The 22148-nt window shown below is 39.8% G+C and overlaps 1 protein-coding gene across 1 annotated transcript in view; it reads left to right on the forward strand.

Moving 5' to 3' along the window:
* The window catches only part of LOC123328863 (translation initiation factor IF-2-like), a 384326-nt gene that overhangs the window by 336861 nt on the left and 25317 nt on the right, over nucleotides 1-22148 (forward strand). Inside the window, exon 4 of the mRNA XM_044926892.2 lies at nucleotides 9942-10085. Coding sequence (XP_044782827.2) covers nucleotides 9942-10025 — 84 coding nt within the window. The 3' untranslated portion in view covers nucleotides 10026-10085. The remainder of the gene's footprint in view (nucleotides 1-9941; nucleotides 10086-22148) is intronic.

The raw sequence follows: 22148 nt of genomic DNA on the forward strand, positions 1-22148 counted from the left end.
TGGGTCAGGACCCTTCCATTGTCCTGAGAGGGCCTTCCATTTGACTAATGGTTTTGCATTTAATTGCTCCAGGCACCAATGACAAAGCATTGCAATAGTTCTGGCTGAAATCAGTATTTAAAATATTTATTACGAAAAGAGCATGTTGCAAGATTTGATGGGGAGAACTATACTTAAACTCCCCTTCTTTTAGTTTTTGAATTTGGATTTTTAATGTTTGATGCGTTTTTTCAACAATGGCTTGTCCCTGTGGATAATAAGGGATGCCTGTATTATGTTTAATTTGAAACTTTATACAAAATTTTTGAAAAGACTTAGAAGTGTAAGCAGGAGCATTGTCAGTTTTCAGAGCTTTTGGCAGGCCCAAATATGAAAAACAAGTAAAGAGATGTTGTATCACATCTTTACCTGCCTCTCTGGTACGAGCAGTTGCAATAATAACGTGATAAAAGGTATTTACAGTTACATGAACAAAAGACAGTTTTTTAAATGAAGAGACATGAGTTACATCCATTTGCCAGAGTACGTTAGGTTTGAGACCATGAGGATTAACTCCCATAGGTAGACTATTATAAACAGTGGGGCAGTGTAAGTAAGAACGCACAATCTCTTGAGCAGTCTCTCTGGGAATTTGGAATTGATATCTTAAAGCAGTAGCGTATTGATGATGAAGTGAGTGAGAGGCTCTGGCCTCCTCAATCACAGTAGCCACTGTATTTCTGGTTAACAAGTCAGCCAAATCATTAAAGGCATTTAAAGGACCGGGCAATCCGGAATGAGCCCAAATGCGTCCAATGAAAAATATTTTATTCCTTTTCCAAATTTGTTGCTGTAACTTAGTTAACAAATGAAATATGGTAGTTTTATTTTCAGGCAGGACCGCAGTCTCAATGTGTGTAAACAGCCTGACCACATACTGAGAATCAGAGTAAAGATTAAATTCCTCATCTGCAAACATAGCAAAAGCCTCTATGACTGCTGTTATTTCAGCTCTTTTAGCTGAAGTTTTTTGTGTTTTTAAAATTTTTTGGTGATTTTTAGTAACTATGAAGGCTTTACCATTTGCTGACCCATCAGTAAAAACTATTTGAACATTTGGAACAGGAGATTGTTTATATCTGACAGGAAAATTAACTGGATGTCTGGATATAAAATTCAACAAAACATGTGAAGGTAAATGATGTAAAAATTTTGACCAAAATAGTTTCTTATAGTAATCTGCCAATTTTCAAACATTAGAAGCACATCAAGTTGTTTTTTATTATATGGAATTACAATTTCTGATGGCTCTTTACCAAATAATTCAATGTTCCGCTTTTTTCTTTTAATATCAAAGTAGCTATTAATCCTAGATAAGAAGCCACTACTTTTTTAGTTTGAGCGGGAAGATGGACCCACTCTAGGGAGCCGTTTTGCCATAAAACCAATTTTTTGCCTGGCTTCCCCAATTACACCTATGGGGGTTTTATGGCAAAGGAATTGTCAAGCAGTTGTCAATTTAATTTTTTAATTTTTAAAATTTACATTTTAACAACATGAATTTAAAGATATGTTAATTTAGGTCTAATGTTTAGTTTAGGTCTTTGTATAAATTTAAAAAATAAATGTATAACCTCCTTATCTCATTTTAGTATACAGATATACCTAAATGTAAAATGTATTTATATAGTTTATACTTGTTACCATATAATATATATAAATCGATATACTTGAATTAATCTTTATAATTAATATATTAATATATATATTACAGCAATACAATACGTACACAGCTAATACCAACCAACACAAACCAATGTACTGCAATAATACATGTCATACATATATAATTATACGGTATATAGAACATATATCATCACAGCACATCAATCTATACCAATTAATATCAGCCACTCACACATTATATTACTGCAATACATATTTAATTATACAGTATATATATAATATGCATATATAGTATACATATTAATTATATACAAATTAATCAAGTATAGATCCATAAATAGAATTAGGTATACCTTTATTATATTTTATTTATACCCATACCTAATTAGGCAAACTGTAATTATGCGAATATATTTATATTATGTATTTATAACATATATAAAGTATTGTTAATTGTACCGCCTGTTGATAACTAAGAAATTGAGAAAACCCTTCTCTGAGTATCTCCTATTCGAGACAGCATGTCCCTCCCCCATAGGGTAAAGAAGAGCATAGGAACTACATAGGGTTGGAAAGTTCTACAGGTATCTTCAAACTGCCAATTTAACATTTTTGAACTTTTAACTACTGTGGGGGCTAGAGGGCAAATGAAACAAAATTTGACCCCTGAAATCTATCAGGGCAACTTGCCAATCATCAGTATTTTGTAAAAGACTTGCAGTTGATCCTTATTGAGTAAAATTATTATATTTGCTACTTTTTTTAAAAAAGTTCTACGCTTCTTTTTTCCTCATTTTATAATTAATTGTGCCACCAAGCTGGGATAAGATAAAACTATTTTTCTTGGGGTCACTGATAGATGGAACCAATGGGCCTTTTTGTCACAAGCGCCTTGTAGGTGTATGTTTTGTGGCAAGAATAATTTAATCTCATCTTTTGGTAATATTAATCCTAATTAACTGATCATTTAAAGTCTCATCTACTTTAACAAGAGCTGACTGTCTCATTTAGTCAACTTTCTCTTAGAACTGGAATTAGGATTGCTTTTTAAGTAATCAAAGGCTTTAAATCTGCAGTAGTCAGTTTTAAATGTGGGCGTATCCAATTAATGTCCCCTAATAATTTTTGGAAATCATTTAAAGTTAGTAAACAATCTTCAAATGGGCATTATCAATTTTTAAAACTTTTGGCACCTAAATATGAGAAGCAAGTAAAGAGGTGTTACACAACATCTTTATAAGCTTCTCCAATTATCATTTTGTAAACTAAATCTGGTCTATAGCTTTTTATATGACAAGTAACCATCTAATCTTTGCTTGAATACTTCCAGCAACGGGGAACTCACTACTCTTCAAGGCTTTAAACGCTCTCTCACCTTTTTCTCTATAGCATTCCCACTCTGCTTTTTCTAATCCCACCAACTCATTTTCAGTAGTATGTGTTGGCCAGGAGCTGGGTCAGTCTTTCCCAGAAATGTTAAGAGACGTCTGTTCCTGTGTCTAATAGCCCTGAGATTTTACTTTTTTGAATTAAAAGATCTTTTAAAGGCCTTGGAGCTGTAATTTTCTGCACCCAAAAAGCTAGATCACTAAATCCAAATATTCTGTGGCTCTTAGCTTGAGAAGTCAAGTTTTTTCCTGTCTGATAAGGTAAAAGCAAAAACTGTGTTATTCTTTGACCTTTATTAATTTGCAGTTTTGGTAGGCTGCGAGATCAAAACTAATTTCTCCAATATAATCAGAATCTACTACACCATGTACCACCGAATTTTTTTTTTTTTTTTTTTTTTTTTTTTTTTTAAGAAAGCGAGCTTCGCCCTAGCACAAGTCCTACAATGCCCTCAGGCAGGGGGCCAGCCACTCCCATTGGAATTGGAGTAACCAGCTAGTCAAGGGTTAATATTGTTGTTAAATCCCCTTACGGTTTTTCTCTTAGCCTGGGTGAGACCCCCCTGAGGGGGTTTTCTCCAAGGAGCACGCTCTGCATATCGTGCAGGCAGTCTGTTTTAAAAGCTCCACTGTTTAAAAAACTTTTTTTTTTTTTTTTCTCAGGCTTAGGTAACACTTTGAGAGGCTTTGGGGGCAAAGTGGGGAACTCTTGAGCCCTGAAAGGCGCAAACGGAGGCGGCGGCGATGGCCTTAAATCAGAAAGTGGTGGATAAGTTTTTTGTTTTTTAAAGGTTTGCGCAGAGCGGGAGGGAGCTCGCCAGGGCACCTGGTCACAGCGTCTCTTACTGTCTTTCTCTCTCTCTTCCTGCCTTTCTCACTTTTTTTTCACCCTTCTTTTTTCGCTACCCTTCTTTCCTTCGTTTCTTTCTCTTTATCCTCTTCTCTTCCTTAATTTTTTTTCTTTTTATCTTTTTCTGTTATCTCTTTTTTTTTAACTTCTTTTCTCTATCTTGATGCGTTCCCTGATTCCTTCCTTCTCCGTTCCTCTCTTTTTCAGTCTTTAGCTCTTTCTCTATCTTTACATCTTTCTCTACTTTTTTTCCTTTTTTACTTTTTTTTTTGTTTTGTTTTTATTTTTGCTTGGGTGACTGCAGTTTAGTTGACGTGGGTAACAGTTTAGTTGACGTGGGTAACAGTTTAGTTGACGTGGGTAACAGTTTAGTTGACGTGGGTAACTTTGACACATCCCTAGTTAAGATTCACTGTAATATAATGAGCAGACAGTTTTTAGTTGACCCAAGGATTTGGATCAGAAATAGTATCTTTTAAGGTTAGAGAGAATGGTGGAAACAGGTATTCATAATGAGGACATAGATCTGATCCTTAAGAAAATAGGGAGACATCATAAGTGACTGAGTTGGTTGTTGTTGAGTTGCTCAGTCATGTCCGACTTTTTGCAGCCCCATGGACTGCAGCATGCCAGGCTTCCCTGTCCTCTATCTCCCAGAGTTTGCTCAGACTCATGTCCCTTGAGTCAGTGATGCCATCCAACCATCTCATTCTCTGTCGTCCCCCTCTCCTCCTACCTTCAGTCTTTCCCAGCATCAGGGTCTTTTCCAATGAGTCAGTTCTTTGCATCAGGTAGCCAAAGTTTTGGAGCTTCAGCATCAGTCCTTCCAGTGAATATTCAGGGTTGATTTCCTTTAGGATTGACTGGTTTGATCTCCTTGCTGTCCAAAGGACTCTCAAGAGTCTTCTCCAGCACCACAGTTCAAAAGCATCAATTTTTCAGTGCTCAGCCTTCTTTGTGGTTTAACTCTCACATCTGTACATGACTACTGGAAAAAGCATATTTTTGACTAGTTGGACCTTCGTTGGCAAAAATGATGTCTCTGCTTTTTAATAGGCTGTCTAGGTTTGTCAGAGCTTTTCTTCCAAGGAGCAAGCATCTTTTAATTTCACAGAAAGTTACTGAGTAGTGCATGAATATATAGTTACATTGAAAATTTTTCATTTATATATTCATGCATTCATTTTTTTTCAAATACTTCTTTATCACCACCATAGACCGTGATCCCAGATATTTTTGACTGTTTGTAGGATGAGCTACAAGAAGGAACACCAGCAAAAAGCTTATGGTGGTATATGAGGTGTGATGTCATGAATTGGGTGAATGGGAAGAGGAGTTGACAGGATTCCATAGTTCAGTGGAAGAAATAAAGAAGGGTGAGAAGGGAATGATGACACCATGTCTTTTAAAGTCCACCCTCCTTCAGCAGACCTCCCAGGGCTGGGAAGCAGAGAAGGTGTTGGGGAATTTCAGTTACCGTGTGCCTCAGCTCTTCTGTTCAGTAAAATATTCTATGGGTCTGACAAGGACAGAGTAGCATGACTCAGTAAGCCCTTGAAAGGGGGATTTATTCAGAGGCACTGTATTTTAAATCCACAAATGATGAGATTCCTGCCAAGCTTCTTTTGAATTAAATAAAGTCCAGAATATAGGGGAAATAGGAATGTTCATTAATGCGATAAGACAGCATTTCTACATGAAGGATACAAAATCAAATAGAGTCTTTGTTTTCGTTGCTTCTAGAGAGTCAAAGTCGGAATCCTTTTGCGGCTCTGTGCCTGTAACAATGTGGGGCATCTTTTCATCATACTTGCGGGAATGAAAGGGCATATAGTTTCTCTGCATGATGACAGGCATGTTTCCTTGAACAATGCCCTGTAAAGGTCATGTTGGAGATTTGAGTCACAAGCCCTGTGACTTCAGTTTGAGGCTAAGTTTAGAAATGATGTGTCCAGAGTGTGCCAAGTTCCATTAAAAGCCCTGGTGTCATTTTGGATTACAGTTGAATAGAATAGGACCCAGTGGGTCATTGTATCTTTCTTCGTAGCAATACATAGATTCTCCTTTGTATTAGTCCCTGGTCGGGTGGTTATGATAGATGCCTACTTCCACACCGGATCCTGGAAAATAATGTCTAATTTCATGGGCCTTTTTTTTTTCTCAAGTAGCTTATTTTCTGACTTTTCAATGATCATTAGAGGAGTTCTGTAAAAGCCGAATTATTTGTGTGTGTTCAGTTATGGTTGATCTTAAATGCTACCTTCCTCACTGATGCTTTCACTATCCCCCTTGTCCCCAAGAAAGAGGATCTCCAGTCCTTTCGAGGCTTCAGAGCACTTCTTCCCTCTCTGACGTCATTGTGGTCTGTTATATAACAGCAGTACTTCTCCTCACTACCAACTGATGCGTTCTGACCGCGCTCCTCTTATTGTGCCGAGCGCTTTATATCGTTTGCCGTTTACTTGTTTAGTCGCTAAGTCATGTCCGACTCTTATGTAACTCTTTACATAGGTTATCTTACTTAATGCTCACAGCAACTTATATGGGAAGTATATCATTTCTGCATTTTGCTGAGGAGGAAGCCAGGGTTAAAGAGTCTTAGGTGCCTTGCCTAAGATCACACAGCTAGTAACTGATGAAACAAGAACACCCCCAGGCAGTCTGGTCCAGACCCGGTTCTTTCAACCACGTACTAGTACCTCCTTCTTAAAATTTTGGACATCCAAGTAGCATCCCATTCCAAACCAGTAAGATGCTTGAGGGAAAAACTGTGTTGCCTTTTTTTCAGTATTCTTGGAATTCTCTGACATGTTGATGACTCAGAAGTATGCACTGTGATATTTGTCTTTCTCTGGCTTGGAGAAAGACAGATCTCATATGATAACACTTATATGAGAGATCTAAAAAATCATACAAATAAGCTTAATTACAAAACAGAAATAGATTCATAGATACAGAAAACAAACTTATAGTTACCATAGAGGAAAGCAGGCAAGGGGTAAATTAGGAGTTTGGGATTAAAATATACACACTACTATATACAAAATGGGACTTCCCTAGTGGCTCAGTGGTAAAGAATCTACCTACCAGTGCAGGAAACCCCAGTTTGATCCCTGAGTCAGGAAGATCCCCTGAAGAAGGAAATGCCAACCCACTCGAGCATTCTTGCCTGGGAAATCCCATGGACAGAGGAGCCTAGTGGGCTATAGTCCATGGGGTTGCAAAAGAGTCGGGCGTGACTCAAAAACAGCAGCACATAAAAAATAGTAACCAACAAAGACTTACTGTGTAGCACAGGGAGCTTTACTCAGTATCTTGTAATAACCTATAATGGAAGAAAATGTAAAAAGGAATATATGTTTATGTACATATATATTTATATACATATATAATTAAATCATGCTGCTGTATATCTGAAACTAACATAACATTTGAAAATCAATTATATTTCAAAAAAATTTAAAAATGAAGTCTGCAGTAAATTGTGGCTGAGTGACTGCTTGGAAGGCACCATCAATATTTTATGGAAAACACAATCTATAAGTTGAGGCATTCCACGTGAAACTTTGTTTTTAAGCGGTGTGAAGAAATGAGAATGCTAGTCTGTGAAGTTTTAAGAACAGTTGCTCTTTATTTTGTATTCTTGTCTTTTAGCTTAGATTCCGTGGTCCAGATACTTCCATTCCCTGTTCTTTGTGAAGCTCCTCTTCCTTCTTTTATGCAGAGATAAACCGGCTGTGTTTGGCTCGGTTGTTTTTTCTTTTGGCCCCATGTAGTAATCCTAGGCTCCAGTTCTGCAGAGCTCTAAAAATGCTGTCAATCATTCTTCCTTATTTCTTTATTCATGCCTTAAGCTTTTGTTGCCTAAAATAAAATGAAAAGTTTTTAAAGTTTCACGTGACCTTCTTCAATCTTCCCTAGCCTTTCTGTAAAGCTTCCCGGCCACAGTGTAGATATGAGCTAAAAGTTCCAAGGCTTGTACAGAAGACAGTGTCATTAAAAGCTGGCACTTCGAGGGGAATTTTGAAGTGATTGATTACAGGGTAGTAAATATGAAACACACCACAAACATGGACGCTGGGAAAACTGATGGAGGGTCAGCTCTTGGCACCGGAACAACCCAAAACATGTAGGTACTTGACTGAAAATAAGAGAGGAAATCTATCAATAGATGGAGCTCTGCCAAGACCTGTCAGTTGGCCCTCATAGATGGACACAGCGACAAGGAGATACAGTCCTGTCACTCAGAGATAGCCACAGGGATGCAGGCTCCATCCCTGCGTCAGGGACGCGGTTCTCCTTAGGCAAAGGTGACGTCCTCTTTCCCCTGGTAAACAAAGGAACTGTGGGCCACATGGAGGTGCCAGAGGAAGATGCGGCCTTCGCCTTGGTATCGCTGATGTCCCAGGGCACGCACAAACCTCCCCACCACACCAGGAGACCTCTGGGGCTCCAGAGGGCTCTCTCTGCATCAGGAAGAAGGTGGGAGAGAAAGTGCACCGTGTAGAGCTGGGTGTCTGCATTTCCATGACTCCTGACTCAGTGAGACAATGTCTGATATAAAACTAAAGCAAATTAGGAGAGGAATTTTCTTGATCAATTTAGTAATATGTGAGTTCATTTGGTATATTGCAGTATAACCTGTTCCCCTGTCAAAATTCTGTTTATTAAATTTTTTTTTTTTTCCAGCTCTCACATCCATACGTGATACTGAAAAAGCCATAGCTTTGACTAGATACACTTTGTTGGCAAAGTAATGTCTCTGCTTTTTATTTTATTTTATTTTTTTTAATTTAATTTTATTTTTAAACTTTACATAATTGTATTAAAGTGTAGTTGATTTACAATAATGTGTTAGTTTCTGGTATATAGTAGAGTGGTTCCGTTTTATATATATATATATATATATATTTCAGATTCTTTTCCATTGTAGGTTATTCCAGGATATTGAATATAGTTCCCTGTGCTGTACAGCAGATCCTTGTTGTTTATATAATTTTACATATAGTAGTTTGTATCTGTTAATCCCATTCCCCTAATTTGTCCCCCTCCTCCACGCTTCCCCCCTTGGTAACCATGTTTGTTCTCTGTGTCTGTAAGTCTTTCTCTGTTTTGTAAGTATCGCTGTTTTGTATCATTTTTTTTTATTCCACATCTAAATGATATCATATGATATTTGTCTTTCTCTGTCTGACTTAGCTTCACTTAGTATGATACTCTTTAGGTCCACCCATGTCGCTGCAAATGGCATTATTTCATTCTTTTTTATGTCTGAGTAATACCCCATAATCTGTATGTGCCACATCTTCTCATCCATTCATCTGTTGGTGGACACTTAGGTTGCTTCCATATCTTGACTCTTGTAAATAGTGCTGCTGTGGCCATTGGGCTGCAGAGTTGCCTTATTTTCTGGATACATGCCCAGGGGTGAGATTGTGGGATCCTGTGGTAACTCTGTGTAGTTTTTTTTTTTTTTTAAAGGATGCTCCATACTGTTCTCCATAGCAACTGCGCCAGGTGAATTAGCTTTCTAAAGCACACAGACCACAGAGTGAAGTGAGGGAGGAGGCCTTTTGGGCTTTGGTGCCCTGGTTTTCAGCCTGATCAGGAACCTGTGCCTTCGTTTTCTTGTCTGGGAAATGGCGCCAGTGCCTTCCAATGGCAGGGCCATTCCTCACATCAGAGAGCCTGTGCCCGGGGTCTCACAGCTGGTGCGCTCTCGGTGAAGATCAGTTGTTGCCACCTGCATGGTGAGAACTGTCCTTCAACCCTCATCTGGTTAAAGAAGGAGAAAAGCAGATTCACTTAAGTATAAAGTGCTGCTGGCCCTTGGTCATTTCTAGAGACAGTGCTGAAAAGGTTGCCACCCCACCCTGCCATTTATGAATATGACGATCTGGGAGTGCAAAATTAATAGCAATTAATACTTTTAACAATAGTCGTAGATGCTATCCCAGCATGTTCTGACCACAGTGGCCGGTTCTGACAGTCACAATACTTCGGACGTGTCCTAATGGAGTGCTTTTTTCTCCTTACAGAAGCATCTGGCATGTCGAAGCTCCATTATCTTCCATGGGACTGCCTTTGTGAACAGCTTCCATTTAAAAGAGTTTGGTGAATAAGTGGTTTCAGTCAAGTCCCCAGTGAACACATTTGTCTTCTTGTCTCCTGGAGCTCTTAAGGTTTGTGTTAAGTTTTCCATTTGTGTCATGAAGTTATTCTTAATTTTCAATGATATTTTTTAAATGGGTAATAGTCTTACTCTATGGCAATAAGAACTCTGGAAGTAGATTATGTACAGATTGTAATCCTTTGATTTCACTGGGAGACAGAAATGAGAAGAAATTTGATATGCTGTTTCTCATATTTATTATTATGTACTCTCTGGGATGTTACAGGGATATTAGAAATAACATATCCCCCACGTTGGCTTAAACAAGTTTTATTTCTGTGCTCATAAATTCTAACTGAATAGATTCAATGAATTTATATTGAGTGTCTACATATATCAGATTTTGTTAAGTACTTTCAATTAGCGAAGACTTTGCAGATAAATTATGCTTTGAAACATTGAAAATCAAAACTGCATTTGTCAATATCAACTAGTGTTATCATTTTGACATTTTTCAACTTATACAATCTCAGTAGCCAGAATGTTTTCATTTAGCCGTAACAAGGGGTACTCACTGTATGATTTATTATGGTAGACCACGGTTGTTGTTTAATGCGTGTGTGTTAACAGCTTGAAAGATTACTAACTATATTGTTGCTTACTTAAGGACAAAGCTTGCTAACACAACAGGCATTTTATTTCGGAAATACGTGTTCTGCTGTTGAGATGGTACCAAGTAAATCACTTTTATTTTGAAAGTACTTTCTGATAAAAGACCCACCTAAAGGCTGAAGTTAATCCCCGCCTCTTTCATAGATGAAAAAACGATCAAGCTCACAAATAAAGCTTTGTACACCGAGTGCACAAAAACTAAATGGAGAGCATGGAAGAAGGAACGTAGTTCTTCTGGAATGACATGTCTTTTTCCACAGGCGTTTATTTCATTTGGTTGGACTTTCATTCTGTCCACGGTGACAAATGTTTTCTCCCCTAAATAGCTCTCTACTCTGTTTTTGTTTTTTGTTTTTTTTTAATTTCTTTTATTGCTACTGAGAAATCAAAGTGGATTTCACTGCCCTGCCGGGCTAGACTCGTTTTCCCACTGTAGCCTTCATTGCTGGGCCTCATGATGGACTTTCTTTGAAGGATGAGCCATGTGTATGGGGGAGTGGGAAGATGGGAAGTTGTGTTTCCACCTTAACTCTCCAGTCTGGTAGGACGCTGTGGTATGCAGAGATGTAACAAAGAGTATCTGTATTAAAAAGAGGCACTGGGAAGAACTTGACAAGTGACCCAAATGTTCTTCCCTACTCGGCAAGCAGGATCCCACTTGAACCGTCTGAAACCAACAAGAATCTGTCTATCTTCAGACCTTCATACTACGTATCCACTTTCCTTTTGAATCCTAATACAGATTCTCCTTTCTTAGAGCCTCCTTGTCTAAAAGCCTAAGGGATTCTTGACCTCCTTGCGTAGCAGTTTATTTCTGCTGCCACGGAGACAGGGAATGTGTTGGTCAGAGTCCACCTACATCATTACAGACTCAAGTCTCAAGTCATCCTTTTCCTCTTCAGGAGAGAGAAGCACATTTTTCTGAACCTTTCCTATGAGATCGTACAACCCACAAATTTCTTTACCCTCACAGTTTCGTTCTCAGTCTCTTAAATTCTCTACATTCTGCTTAAGTTTGACAATACAGACATGTTGCTGCTAAGTCACTTTAGTTGTGTCTGACTCTGTGCGACCCCATAGTTACTGGAGCATTAAAAATCATCTATTGGTGTTCCTCTGTGGGGCTACTATTGACATTTTGAAGGGAGTGCTTCTTTTTAAAAAAATTTTTTTTTTCTTGACATGGCACGTATGAATTTTCTTAATTGCCTGACTAGGGATCGAACCTGCCCCGCTTGCATTGGAAGTGCAGAATCTTAAGCACTGGACCACCGGGGAAGTCCCAGGGGATTTTTTCTTTATGCTGTAAGATTGGCCCATGGAGTTTAGAAAGGTTAGTAGCCCTGCCTTCCAGGAACTGCAGACCAGCAGCACCCCTGCCCCCAGTCCCTGGTTGGTGCAATATAACCAGATTCAAACCTCCTCACATCCCTATTGAGGAGGACCGGGACTGCCCAGACCACAGAGTCTTCAGCAAGAACTGAACATGCTGAAACGGGCAGAGCTGAGCAAATGGTGAGGCTGGCCCGGACCCCATTTTAACTCTGGGTACCATCCTCTTCCCATCCTATCGTTCTTCTGAAAATTCTGGGCTTGCCTTGATTTTTCAGCTGTCTAGAAACACACCAACGTGTATATGGATGCTCTTTTGAGAACCAGAATTTCTGATTTGGTGTCTAGAGGAGGTCACTGTTGTTTGCTACAGGAACATGGATCTGGGGATGATAATCTCAGAACTCAGTGCAGGAAAATAGGAGAGAGTGGAGAGCTCTGGGGACCTACAGAAAGGAGAGGGCCCAGACCACAGCGGAAGTGGTGGGGTGGGTGTGTCGCTGTTGTGACACCCGCTGAGTCACGGAGAGAGGGAAGGGGCAGAGCGGCTGAAATCCGAGGGGAGACTGGAAAAGGTAAGGAGCAAAGGAGTAGTTTTTCACTTGCATCTGTGGCATGCATCCCAGTTTCAGCTGTGTGCCCCGTGGGCTGACTTCAGGGATCAGTGTATAAGGATTTTAACCGGTCCTTTACTGCAGCCAAAACTCTCTCTCCCATCAGACCCGATACTCCTTCCTCACCCACCTTCCATCCACATTTCTGTCTTGTCCCTCACTTACCTTCTGGCATCCCCTCCACCCCCTTTCATTCTTCATGCATGCAGAGAATGGGGTCATGACTTAATGCCTTTTATTTCTCTGGATTCTTCCAAAACCTCAAAGAGGCTCTCCATGAAAAAGAAAGGGCATAGAAACAATGGGTTTCAGGAAATGTTTCCCATAAAAGCTTTGTTAAGGCTCTGATCTCTTGAGACATTTACCGTTAACACAGGCATAACCTTTCCATAGGAAAACAAATTCTCATTTGCTACTATTTTTTTTTAACACAGGGAATCATTGAATTCCCTAGTACAGAGTTTTGTTGTTGCTGAGTCACTGCGTTGTGTCTCTCTTTTGCGACCCCATGGATTGTCACCCACTGGGCTCCTCTGTCCATGGGATCTCCCAGGCAAGAGTACAGGAATGGATTGCCTTTCCTTCTCCGGGGGATCTTCCCGACACAGGGATTGAACCCGTGTCCCCTACATTGGCAGGTGGATTCTTTACCACTGAGTCACCAGGGGAGCTTGTCGTATAGTTCAATTAATAAGAAGATGAGGGTAATTCGTGACTTAAGAATACAGTTAGGGGTATCTTGGTTGTTATGTGGGTTACACGTACCGTCTGCCTTGGTTTGCACAAAATACACACGGCAAGTGCAGAGTTGCGCATGGGAACTAGACTAAAGGACTCTCTTTCTTTGCTTTCTGCTAAAATGAAGACTCCTACATAAGATTTATCATCTATAAAAAAAAGACTACTATTATAGAGACAGAAATAACACCAAAGGCTTCCCTTAGCTTGTGTTGTTGAATTATTTAAAGCTTTATAGCTGAGTTTCTGGTCCTGATTTTTTTTAAACATGGCGGTTTTCCTGTCCTCCCTTCTTGGGTGTTCAGGACACCGAGTTCTATTTGGCTTCTCGGAGTTTCTCATTTCCTGAAGTATACCACTAGCTCTATAAACATGGAAGAATAAATATTAGCTTTATGAGACCATGTTCCTCTACTAGTTGAAAAATAGCATATAATAAAAAATACAAGGATGTAATATTGAAAATTATAGGTCAATATGCTCTCTTATGGTGGGTATATATCTGATGCTCATGCATGGAGACTGTGTTTTCAGAAAAATGGTGTGCTGTGTAATACCACTTGTGTCTGTGATATATTTTCATCCCTCATGTTTAACAATATATCTCAAGTGAGTCTCGCCTCACTAGTGAAATGTTTCCAACTTATTTACCACTATGATTTAAAAACCAAGGAAATGCTCTGAGTCTTGCTATTAATTCTAAAAATTACATATGATCCAAAGTTAAAATATTTGTGGCTTCCTTTCTTGCTGGAGACCCCCAGCATGCAACCAGCTCCTTGGAATTACATTAGAAAATGTCTAATGGCAATTTTCAGTCTAAAAGAAGTTTTGTGAGGGATTTAAAATAAAAAGTCAGTTGTGGTCTTGCATAGCTAGTCCATACTTTATGCATGCTGTCGCTCAGTCGTGTCCGACTCTTTGAGACCCCATGAACTGTAACTCACCAGGTTCCTCTGTCCATGGAATTTTCTAGACAAGAATACTGGAGCGGGTTGCCATTTCTTCCTCCAGGGGAATCTTCCCAACCCAGGATTCGAACCCACATCTTTTGTGTCTCCTGCATTGACAGGCAGATTCTTTACCACTGATAATTGTTACTGTGAAATCCAGACTCTAATTATGCATGTTTAACAGCAATGAAAATGTACAATCCATTGATCATGCCCCTAAAGCTTCATATTCATACCCAGTAAGGAAGAAAAAGAGTAACCTTCATGGATAATGTGTGAGTTGAAACACTCTTGAAGCTACAGGATTCAATATAATTACTATGTTCAGATAATTCACTTCCTTCTAGAAATGACTATCCATTTGCCAAAAGTGCCAGTGATTTATATCAAGGACAGTTTCTTCTCTTATATTAATATTCCATTGTTCCTCTTGATAAAGATGGAAAATAATCAGCCTTGTATAATCCAGGCTCAACAATAAGAAAATTGAACCTATTGGAATAGTTCCTTCTAATTGCCTGAATTTCTACAGGATGCTTCTTTTAAACCACAAAATTTAAAAATACATTAAATTTTATTATGAAGTAATTTAAGCCTACGGAAAATAATAAAGTCTATTTACTGCCATGTTCTATTTTATTATTTTTATTTTTAGTGGATTTGTTTTTGTTTTCTTTCCAGTTTTATACACAATACGTGTTGATGACATAAAACTAGCAATACATAAAACATAAGGTAAAAATTAAAAACCGCCAAAGATACCTACCCCCAGAGATACCCATCATTATTAGCATTTTTATGTGTTTCTTCCCAGTGTTCAGAGTTTTTTAAAATTGAGGTATAACTGGCCTATATCATTATGCAAATTCCAGGTGGACAAGATAGTGATTCCGTATTTCTGTACATTACAGTATGATCACCATGATACATCTAATTACCATCTGTCAACAGACAAAGATATTAGAATATAACTAATTATATTTCCCACGCTGGGCATTTCCTCCCCGAGGCTCACTTTTTCTTTTCTTTTTTGTAATTGGAAGGTTGTACCTCTTAATCTTCCTCAACTATTTCACTCTTCCCTCAACCCCCTCCCCTCTGGTAACGACCTGTTTTGTTCTCTATATCTGTTGAGTCTGCTCTTTTATATCTGTTCATTTGTTTTGGTTTTTAGATTCCATATATGAATGAAATCATACAGCGTTTGTCTTTCTTTGTCTGACTGAGTTCACTGACGATAATACCCCCCAGGTCCACCCATGTTGTCATCAATGGCAAGATTTCATTCTCTTTTATGACTCATATTCCAATTGAATATATGCACCACTTCCTTAATCCATTTATCTATTAGTAGACATTTAACTTGTTTCCATATCCTGCCTGTTATGAATAGCGCTGCATTGAATATAGGGGTACATATATTTTGCAAATCACTGTTTTTGCCAGAGCAACAGCCAGAGGTGGAATTGCTGGATCATATGGTAGTTCTGTTTTACGAGAAACCTCCATATTACTTTCCAGAGTGACTGTACCAATTTACATTCTCACCAACAGTTTTCTAGGGCTTCTTTTTCTCCACATCCTCACCAGCACTTGTCTTGTTGGTAACAACCATTCTAACAGGTGTGAGGTGGTAGCTCATTGTGATTTTACTTTGCATTTCCCTGATGACTGGTAATGTTGAGCATTTTTCATGTGTCTTCTTTAAAAAAAAAAAAATGTTCAGGTTCTCTGTCCAGTTTTCGGTCAGTAGTTCATTTTTTGATGTTGAGTTATATGAGTTTTATATATTTGGGATATTAACCCCATATCAGAGATTCATTTGCAAATATCTTCTCCCATTTACGAGGCAGCCTCTTCATCTTGTTAATAGTTTCCTTCATCATGCAAAAGTCTTTTAGCTTGATGCAGTCCCAGTTTTAAAATTTTACTTTTGTCTCCCTTTCCTAAGGAGACACATCCAGAAAGTTATTGCCAAGGCCAATGTCAAAGAGTATACAGCCTATGATTTCTCCGAGGAGTTTTGTGGTGTCAGGTTATTTAAGTTTCAGTCCTTTTTGTTTTTTTATGTGGTGTGAAAAGGTAGCCCAGTTTGGTTCTTTGCATGCTATCTAGTTTTCCCAACACCGTTTATTGAAGAGGCTGTCTTATCCCTGTTTGTATTGTTGCCCCGTTTGTCATTGACTGATTGCCCATGGAGGCTTAGGTTTACCCCTGGGCTCCGTATTCCATTCCTTGTATCTAGGTTTATGCTTTTGTGCCAGCACCACACTATTTTGATGACTGTAGCTTTGTATAATCGCTTGAAACCAGGGAACCTGATACTGCCAGCTTTATCGTATGTTTGCTTTTACCAATGAGATTTGTCCTTTTATAGCTTTCGTATTTCTAGGTGTACCATTTTGCTTAAAGAAGTTCTTTCAACATTTTTTAGAAAGCCTGTTTCTGGGGCTCTCCAGGTGGCACAGTCGTAAAGAATCCTCCTGCCAGTGCAGGAGATGCTAGAGACACTGGTTCTATCTCTGGGTTGGGGAGATCCCCTGAAATAGGAAGTAGCAACTCACTCCAGCATTCTTGCCTGGAAAATTCCACAGGCGGTGGAGCCTAGTCCGTGGGGTCACAAAGAGTCGGACACAACTCAGCACACACACGCACGTAAAGCTGGGTTAGTGGTCCTGGACTCCTTTAGCTTTGGCTTGTCTCTGAAACTCTTCATCCCTCCTCCAAACCTGAATTATGGCCTTGCTGAGGAAAGTATTTTTAATTGTGTGTGTGTTTTTTTTCTTTCATCCCTCTGAAAATATAGTGTCATTCTTTTGACCTGCAGAATTTCTGCTGAAATGTCAGCTGATAGCCTTTTGTGAGTTCCCTTGTATGTAAATAATTGCTTTTCTCTTGTTGCTGTTAATATTTTCTCTTTATCTGTTGCCATTTTAATTTTAATATATCTTGGTGTCGACATCTTTGGGTTCACCTTGTTTGATACTCTCTGAGCTTCCCAGATTTGGATGTCCATTGCCTTTCCTAGTTAGGGAAATTTTTAGATGTTATGTCTTCAAATTGGTTCTCTACCCCTTTCTTTCTTTTTGGGGGAGACCCTTAGAATGTTAGTACACTTGACGTTGTCCCATAGATCTCTTGATGTAGCCTCAGTTTTAAAATCTTTTTCTTTTTTTGTTCAACTTGAGTGATTATCACTACTCTGTCTTCCAGCTTGCCGATCCTTTCCTCTGTATCATGAAATCTACTGTACTTTCCTTCTTTTTTATTTCAGTCATTGTATTCTTCAGCTCTGCTTATTTCTTCTTTTAATTTTGTAAGTCTCTCTTAAACATTTTACCATGTTCACCCATTCTTCACCCAAATTCATCGAGCTTCTTTATGATCATTGCCTTGAAGTCTTTACTGGGTAGACTACTTGTCTCTACTTTGCTTAGCCCTTCTAAGATTTTACCTTGTTCCTTCATTTTGAACCTGTTCCCCTCTTTCCTTATTTTGCCTGTTCTCTGTTTTTGTTTATGTAAATTAGGTAGGTCAGTTGCATGTCCTGATCTTGGAAATTCGACCTTTTTATGTAGGAGACATCTATGGGGCCCAGATGCACACTCCCTTCTGTTCACCTGAGCTAAATGATTTAGGAGTTCCTCCCCATTGTGGGCTGCTTGGGCCCTTCTGTTGGGGGCAGGGGGCTGATTACTGTGGGTATACTGATGTGACAGGTCCCCAGCCTGTTGGGTTTAAGATTCTGCCAAGTGCAGAGGCTGCTGGCCACTGGTGAGTGGAGCTGTGTCCTGGTATAGCTGCCTGCGTAACCCAGGAAGTCCAGGGCCTGGTGCTAGCCTGATGGTGGGTGAGGATATGTCCCAGCAAGGCTGGCTGCTTAGTGTAGGGCATCCCGACTCTGATGCTGCAAAGTTGACTAGGGAGGCCAGGTCCAGGCGCCAGTAAACTAGAGGGAGGGCTCAAGCGTGGTGTCTGTCAGCACTGGTGTTCTCGTAGTAGAATAAGCTCCTAAGAATGGCCACCTCCAGTGTCTCTGTCAGCAGGGTAAGTGCCAGTAGCCTCTTGCCTCTCTGGAAGGCTCTCCAAGACCAGCAGATGTGTCTGAATCAGGCTCCTTTCCAATTGCTTTTGATTTGGAATGTGCCCTTTAAGAGAAGAGTCTCTGTTTCCTGTAGCCTCTGGTTCTCCTGAATGCAAGCTCTGCTATCCTTCAAAGCCAGAAACTCTGGCTCATGTTCCTGATGCAGGACCTCCCCCGCCCCAGCCCCAGGCTTTTGAGCCCAAGATTAGGCTCAGACTCCTTACTCCTTGAGGGAAGTCTCTGCAGCTGGGATTATTCTCCTGTCTGTGGGCTACCTACCTTCGGATGCGGGTCTTGACTATATGGCATCTCTGCCTCTCCTACGGATCTTGTTGTGGTTCCTTATTTATATCTTCCATTGGAGAAGATCCTTTTTAAAAAATTGGAGTATAGTTACTTTACGGTGTTAGTTTCTGTTGTACGATGAAGTGAATCAGCTGTACGTATACATGTATCTTCTCCCTCTTGGACCCCCCTCCCACCCCCCCACCCAGTCCCCCCTGTCTAGGTCATCGCAGATTCCCACTCACCATCTGTTTCACGCGTGGTGCTGTATATATGTGATTCCTAATAGTACTGTTCATCCCCTCCTCCCCCCACCCCCATGTCCACACGTCCATTCCCTACATCCGCATCTCTCTTCCTGCCCTGCAAATAGGTTCACCTGTTCCATTTTTCCAGTTTCTATATGTTTTTCTATTGTGTATTAATACAGTCTTTGTTTTTCTCTTTGACTTTACTCTGTGCAACAGACTCTAGGTCCATCCACATCACTACAAATGACCCAATTGGGTTCCTTTTTATGGCCGAGTATTGTTCCAATGCAGATATGTACCACATCCTCTTTGTCCATTCCCCTGCTGGTGGACATCTAGGTTGCTTCCATGTCCTGGGTATTATAAATAGTGCTGCAGTGAACAGTGGTGTGCATGTGTCTTTTGAAAGTGTGGTTTTTTTCAGGGTATATGCCCCGTAGTGGAATTGCTGGGTCATGTGGTAGTTCTGTTTTTATTTTTTTAAGGAACCTTCAAAATGTTCTCCATAGTGCCTGCATCAATCTAAGTAGCCATCATGGTCGACAAAAGAGTCCAAAATGCAGTACTTGGATACAATCTCAAAAACGACAGAATGATCTCTGTTCGTTTCCAAGGCAAACCATTCAATATTACAGTAATCCAAGTCTATGCCCCAACCAGTAACACTGAAGAAGCTGAAGTTGAACGGTTCTATGAAGACCTACAAGACCTTTTAGAACTAACACCCAAAAAAGATGTCCTTTTCATTATAGGGGACTGGAATGCAAAAGTAGGAAGTCAAGAAACACCTGGAGTAACAGGCAAATTGGCCTTGGAATACGGAATGAAGCAGGGCAAAGACTAATAGAGTTTTGTCAAGAAAATGCACTGGTCGTAGCAAACACCCTCTTCCAACAACACAAGAGAAGACTCTATACATGGACATCACCAGATGGTCAACACCGAAATCAGACTGATTATATTCTTTGCAGCCAAAGATGGAGAAGCTCTATACAGTCAGCAAAAACAAGACCAGGAGCTGAGTGTGGCTCAGACCATGAACTCCTTATTGCCAAATTCAGACTTAAATTGAAGAAAGTAGGGAAAACCACTAGACCATTCAGGTATGACCTAAATCAAATCCCTTATGATTATACAGCGGAAGTGAGAAATAGACGTAAGGGACTAGATCTGATAGATAGAGTGCCTGATGAACTATGGAATGAGGTTCGTGACATTGTACAGGAGACAGGGATCAATACCATCCCCATGGAAAAGAAATGCAAACAAGCAAAATGGCTGTCTGGGGAGGCCTTACAAATAGCTGTGAAAAGAAGAGAAGCCAAAAACAAAGGAGAAAAGGAAAGATATAAGCATCTGAATGCAGAGTTCCAAAGCATAGCAAGAAGAGATAAGAAAGCCTTCTTCAGTGATCAATGCAAAGAAATAGAGGAAAACAACAGAATGGGAAAGACTAGAGATCTCTTTAAGAAAATTAGAGATACCAAGGGAACATTTCATGCAAAGATGGGCTCGATAAAGGACAGAAATGGTATGGACCTAACAGAAGGAGAAGATATTAAGAAGAGATGGCAAGAATACACAGAAGAACTGTACAAAAAAGATCTTCACGGCCCAGATAATCACTATGGTGTGATCACTGACCTAGAGCCAGACATCCTGGAATGTGAAGTCAAGTGGGCCTTAGAAAGCATCACTCCAAAAAAAAAAAAAAAGAAAGAAAGAAAGAAAGCATCACTCCGAACAAAGCTAGTGGAGGTGATGGAATTCCAGTTGAGCTATTTCAAATCCTGAAAGATGATGCTGTGAAAGTGCTGCACTCAATATGCCAGCAAATTTGGAAAACTCAGCAGTGGCCACAGGACTGGAAAAGGGCAGTTTTCATTCCAATCCCACAGAAAGGCAGTGCCAAAGAATGCTCAAACTACTGCACAATTGCACTCATCTCACACGCTAGTAAAGTAATGCTCAAAATTCTCCAAGCCAGGCTTCAGCAATACGTGAACCGTGAACTTCCTGATGTTCAAACTGGTTTTAGAAAAGGCAGAGGAACCAGAGATCAAATTGCCAACATCTGCTGGGTCATGGAAAAAGCAAGAGAGTTCCAGAAAAACATCTATTTCTGTTTTATTGACTATGCCAAAGCCTTTGACTGTGTGGATCACAAGAAACTGTGGAAAATTCTTCAAGAGATGGGAATATCAGAACACCTGACCTGCCTCTTGAGAAACCTATATGCAGGTCAGGAAGCAACAGTTAGAACTGGACATGGAACAACAGACTGGTTCCAAATAGGAAAAGGAGTATGTCAAGGCTGTATATTGTCACCCTGCTTAAGTTATATGCAGAGTACATCATGAGAAACGCTGGGCTGGAAGAAGCACAAGCTGGAATCAAGATTGCTGGGAGAAATATCAATAACCTCAGATATGCAGATGACACCACCTTTATGGCAGAAAGTGAAGAGGAACTCAAAAGCCTCTTGATGAAAGTGAAAGAGGAGAGTGAAAAAGTTGGCTTAAAGCTCAACATTCAGAAAACGAAGATCATGGCATCCGATCCCATCACTTCATGGGAAATAGATGGGGAAACAGTAGAAACAGTGTCAGACTTTATTTTTCTGGGCTCCAAAATCACTGCAGATGGTGACTGCAGCCATGAAATTAAAAGACGCTTACTCCTTGGAAGGAAAGTTATGACCAACCTAGATAGCATATTGAAAAGCAGAGACATTACTTTGCCAACAAAGGTCCATCTAGTCAAGGCTATGGTTTTTCCTGTGGTCATGTATGGATGTGAGAGTTGGACTGTGAAGAAGGCTGAGCGCTGAAGAATTGATACTTTTTTTTATTATTTTATTTTATTTTTAAACTTTACATAATTGTATTAGTTTTGCCAAATATCGAAATGAATCAGCCACAGGTATACCTGTGTTCCCCATCCTGAACCCTCCTCCCTCCTCCCTCCCCATACCCTCCCTCTGGGTCGTCCCAGTGCACCAGCCCCAAGCATCCAGTATTGTGCATCGAACCTGGACTGGCGACTCATTTCATACATGATATTATACATGTTTCAATGCCATTCTCCCAAATCTCCCCACCCTCTCCCTCTCCCACAGAGTCCATAAGACTGATCTATACATCAGTGTCTCTTTTGCTGTCTCGTACACAGGGTTACTGTTACCATCTTTCTAAATTCCATATA

Source organism: Bubalus bubalis, chromosome 13 (assembly GCF_019923935.1).
Source record: "Bubalus bubalis isolate 160015118507 breed Murrah chromosome 13, NDDB_SH_1, whole genome shotgun sequence".
NCBI classification, from domain to species: Eukaryota; Metazoa; Chordata; class Mammalia; order Artiodactyla; family Bovidae; genus Bubalus; species Bubalus bubalis.